At 47.8% G+C, this 5,031-nt stretch overlaps 2 protein-coding genes across 2 annotated transcripts; both read right to left on the minus strand.

Annotated features, from left to right (window-relative positions):
• Positions 1-273: 273 nt before the first annotated feature.
• Positions 274-3,240, minus strand: LOC141691046 (uncharacterized). The gene is made up of 2 exons (XM_074495794.1): positions 2,488-3,240; positions 274-1,638 (listed from the first exon to the last, which is right to left on the minus strand). The coding sequence occupies exons 1-2, from the start codon at positions 3,238-3,240 to the stop codon at positions 274-276; spliced, it is 2,118 nt and encodes a 705-aa protein (XP_074351895.1).
• A 39-nt stretch (positions 3,241-3,279) lies between these two features.
• Positions 3,280-4,392, minus strand: LOC141691053 (uncharacterized). The gene is made up of 2 exons (XM_074495801.1): positions 4,041-4,392; positions 3,280-3,971 (listed from the first exon to the last, which is right to left on the minus strand). The coding sequence occupies exons 1-2, from the start codon at positions 4,390-4,392 to the stop codon at positions 3,280-3,282; spliced, it is 1,044 nt and encodes a 347-aa protein (XP_074351902.1).
• Between the last annotated feature and the right edge of the window lie 639 nt (positions 4,393-5,031).

Here is a 5,031-nt window from a genome sequence, read left to right on the forward strand (position 1 = left end):
TTGTAACCCTAGCAGCTCTTAGTGATATCATACATCACTGAGAGAGTAGATTAAACCTATTGTAACAGAGTTTGATATATTGAATAAACTTGTTTTTTGTTACATACTTGTGTTTATAATCGAATTGATTGTAGATACTATATTCAACCCCCTTCTATAGTATCATTGAGGCCTAACAGGCATATCGCTAACACTTATCATAAGCTCGGGAGAATTTGAAAGCGTCTTTTTTCAGCGTTGGCCAATAGTAACCTTGACGGAGGATTTTCTGAGCTAGAGAGCTATCCCCGAGTGATTGCCACAAAGGCCATCGTGTACTTCCCTTATGATATATTTGCATTCATCCCCATCTATGCACTTGAGGAGAGGCACACTGAACCCTCTTCTATATAGGACCCCATTGTATATCACATAGCAGGCTGCTTTGTATCTTATCCTCCTTGCCTCATTTTTTTCATCCGGAAGTGAACCTTCTTTTATGTAGGATAAGATAGGTGTCATCCACGTGGGGCCGAGGTTATGACTGAGGCTGCCCACCTCGTGCTCGGGCATACTAGGCTGCCTCTGTATGTCAAGGAGCATGACCCCTAGCAGAGTGGCCTCACGGCATGAGCCGAGCTTAGCTAGCTCGTCCGTGCCTTCATTTTTCCCGCACGGGATTAGTTCCAGCCTCACCTCGTTGAACCTCGTGATTATGCTCTGCACACACTTTAGGTAAAGCTCCGTTCCCGGCCTCTTAGCTTGATACCCCCCTTTTATCTGATATACCATACTCATGGATTCACTAAACATATTTAAATTCTCCACCTTCATTTCCAAAGCTAGCTTGAGACCGTTGATCAGGGCCTCATATTCAGCATCATTGTTGGTTGTATGAAAGGCCAGATGGGTCGCGCATCTGATCTTGTGCGCCTCCGGGCTGATTAACTCAATTCTAGCTCCTGCACCATCCCCATTAGAGGCTCCGTCCACAAATAGGCTCCACCATGGGGCACTATTTTGGCTTTCCATCCCGACCTCTTTTGTGCTAGGTATGAAAACAAGGGCTCTCGGCTCTATTTCTTGATGTGGAGGACATTTTAGAAAAAAATCGGCTAGGGCTTGGCCTTTGATTGCGGTCCTTGGCTTATAATCCACCTCGAATTGGCCGAGCTCAACCGTCCACTTCAGTATTCGACCAGAAGACTCCGGTTTGTGCATTACTTGCCTGAGGGGGTAGGAGGTCCGCACTTCTACCCTGTGCGCCTGAAAATAGGGCCTGAGCTTTCGGAAGGCCAGGATCAGAGCATATGCTAATTTCTCGAGGCTCATGTACCGAGTCTCCGCGTCATCCAGCCTTTTCCTCACATAATATACCGGGAGCTGGATACCATCCTCCTCTCGAACCAATACCGCACTTACTGCAAAGTCAGAGACGACTAAGTATAGGACCAAAGTCTCTCCTTCCTTTGGGTTGGACAATATTGGAGGGCTGCTGAGATACTTCTTTATGTTCTGAAAGGCTTCTTCACACTTTTCTGTCCACTCAAAATTCCTCCCCACTCCTTTAATCGCTTTGAAGAACTCCAGGCATTTTTCGGAGGACTTTGAGACGAAGCGGTTTAAGGCAGCCACTCGCCCCGTTAAGCTTTGGACGTCCTTCACCCGTCAGGGAGATCTCATCTCGAGTAGGGCTCGTATCTTTGTGGGGTTGGCCTTAATGCCCCTATGGTTGACAATAAATCCCAAAAACTTCCCTGACTCGACCCCGAACACACATTTTTGTGGGTTGAGCTTCATCCTGTACTCCCTTAGGATCTGGAACATATCCGATAGGTGACAGGCATGATCCTTTGCTTCCTTTGACTTCATAAGCATGTCATCTATATAGGCCTCCATGGTCTTCTCCAACTAATGTTTGAACATCTTGTTCACCAGCCTTTGATAGGTTGGCCCCGCATTAAGGAGCCCGAAATGCATCTCGATATAACAATAGAGGCCCCGATCAGTGATAAAGGAGGCGTGCTCCTGATCTGGCCCATACATTGGGATTTGGTTATATCCCGAATAAGCATCCATAAAGCTAAGTAGTGCGTGCCCAGCTGTAGATTCAACCAGTTGGTTGATTCGGGGTAGAAAAAAACTATCCTTCGGGCAAGCTTTATTCAGGTCGATGAAGTCCACACATGTCCTACATTTTCCATTAGGCTTCTTGACAAGCTCGGGGTTGGCTATCCATATGGGGTCGAAGGCTTCCCTTACAAGCCCTTCCTCCATTAGTCTATCTACTTCTTCTCTGAGGGCCTCTACCCTCTCTCCAATAATCGGTCATCTCTTCTGTCTAACCCCCTTCTTTTTCGGGTCCAAGTTGAGCTGGTGGCACATGACATTCGGGTCAATCCCTATCATATCAGAGTGTGACCATGCAAAGACATCCAAATTTCTCCTCAGGAAGCGGGCTAGATCCTCCCTCAAGCCAGGACTTAATTTAGAGCCTATTTTGAGTACCTTTGAGGGATCATTTGGGTTTACTAGGATCGGGATTGTGTCCTCTGTAGCCCCAACCTTCTCAATCATTGGGGGCATTCTTGGGTCTAAGTCTGCTCGAGCATCACTAGATTCTCCCACTTCCATGATTATTAATCCTTCTGTATCCTCGAGCTCAGGCCGGTGAGCTCTGGCCGGATTTATCAAGCATTCAAAGGTCGTAGTGACAGTGCGAGTGATTCCGTTAGACAGATCCATAGTTATTATCGTTTCTTCGCGTGCCCATTTGCATTTTCTGAGTCTTGCAGCGATTTGTTCTGGGCTCTCTTCTTCATCACTTGCCTCTTCCACAATCCATTTTTGTATCAACATGATGGGCTGAGAGGCTTCCATTAGCAAGGTCCCTGGGCGTGGTTCCACCTGAATCCCCATGTGCTCGAAATAGTTCTCGAGCAACTCCTCGATTGAAATCAGGTTACAAGTCTCGTGTCCCTTAGGATGTACTCTCTTCATGCCCTCTACCTCTTCCATGAGGACAACGTCTTCACCCGGTTGGACCATCTCTTTTGATGTATTTTCTGACTCGGTCACCCTGAGAGCCTGGTTGTAGCAGATCCTCGATTCATATTGACAGCTCTTTGAGAAGCCTACCCCCGTGGGGTTTGAGAATTTTACAGTCATGTGATGGATCGAGATCACCATCCTCATTGCCCTCATAAGGGGTCTACCCACTATAACATTGTAGGCACAAGGCTGATCTACAACCGTGAACATAACGATTTGGGGTGGCCACATAGGGCTCTTCTCCTATGGTCACCGGGAGCCAAATTGTGTTTTCACTCCGATCGAGTTCCCTGTGAACCCGTATAGGTGTCCACCTGTCGAGGTTAATTCTCTATCCAACAATCCCAGCTTCTTGTAGGCATCATAAGTCAAAACGTCAGCCGAGCTCCCGGTATCCACCATTTCTCGGTGAACATTCACCATCTCAATCTTCATTTTTATAACCAGGGCATCTATATGAGGGTAATGCACCCATTTGGCATCGTTCTCCCTAAACACGATATTATCAGCCTCCTTTTGAAAGAGCTCTGGGGGCCTTTGGCTCAGATGGTTGATGTTGGTGAGGGGCTTGTCCTTTACTTCTCGGGAATATCTGTCCATCGCCTTCCGGCTGTCTCCGCCAATATGAGACCCGCCTAGAATAATATGAATGCTTCCGGCCCGAGTTACCCTCTCTTTATCTTTTGGAGGTGGAGGAGGGACGATATGATAATCAGTTTTGTGCCTTCGAACCTCCTTGACAACCCATTCTGTAAGCTTCCCTTGCCTTATCAACGTCTCGATTTCATCCTTCAATTGTCTGCAATCAGATGTATCATGCCCCGTGGCCTCATGGTATGCACAATACTTCGAAGTGTCCCTCTTGTTATAGTCTGTGAGAGGGGATGCCTTCCTAAATACCCCCTTCCCAGCATAGGTAGTATATATGTGGTCGATAGAGGCTACCAGAGGGGTGTGTGTCTACTATTTGCTTGTATAAGGTCTCCCCGAATCTTTGTTTGTCTCTTTACCTCGTGCAGACTTTTTGGGGCTTGAGCTACGCCGATACATCTTTCTCCTCTCATCACGGCTCGAAGACCGGTCTCTCTTATCTCGATAGTTCTCGCTGATTTTTAGCTCTCTCATCGACTTCTCTACTCTCTTAAAGGGTCCAGCTTGCTCATAGAACTTGGCCAAGGTTCTCGGCATACTCGCCTGGAGACTCTTCCAGAATTTCGACCCTTCTTTCAACCCTGCAATCAAGAAATTCTTGATGGTCTCCTCACTGGCTCCCCTCACCTTAGGAACTTCGGCGTTGAACCGACGAAAGTATTCTGCCAGGGGCTCCCCCTCCCTTTGCTTGATGTTGGCTAACGTGACCATATGAGGTGAGTAGTGGAGGGTGGACTGAAATTGTCTGACAAACAGGTCCTCCAATTGCTTCCATATCCTTATGCTAGCAGGCCCCAACTTCGAGAACCATTATTGGGCACTACCTCTGAGTGATGCTGCGAAGAGTCTACAGCGGGTCATCTTCAACACCTGATAGACTTCCATCTCAGTGTTAAATTGTATAAGGTATTCCCCCAAGTCGGCTTCATCGTTGAATAGAAGGTCAGGGTTGTGCCTAAATACCCGAGGCAGGGGGGATGATCAGATGGCAGCCGTGAACGGAGAAGGGGAAGGCGAGGTTGGGGGTCCCCTCTTCTCTCGCTCCATCTCATCTAAGATCCTCCTCAGGTCTCTTTTTCTATCAACTTCTTCTTCTCTGTCACCACCCGCGTTACTCTAATGGTGTGACCCTTGAGGTTGCTCGCGGCGTCCCCCCTCCACCAGCTCGCACTTGTGACTTCTCTTCATGATTGTCTCTGCGTCTACGTTACTTCTCCCTCCGGGGCGGGGTGCGCTGACGTCTTTCGGGAGGGGTCGCCGCACGCTCTCTTTTTGAGCCTCTTTGATCCACGGGCTCTATTTATTCCCTTTCTTTCTTGTAATTCTCTAACTTAAGCCTGAGGTCTTGCT

Source organism: Apium graveolens, chromosome 2, assembly GCF_009905375.1.
Source record: "Apium graveolens cultivar Ventura chromosome 2, ASM990537v1, whole genome shotgun sequence".
NCBI lineage: Eukaryota > Viridiplantae > Streptophyta > Magnoliopsida > Apiales > Apiaceae > Apium > Apium graveolens.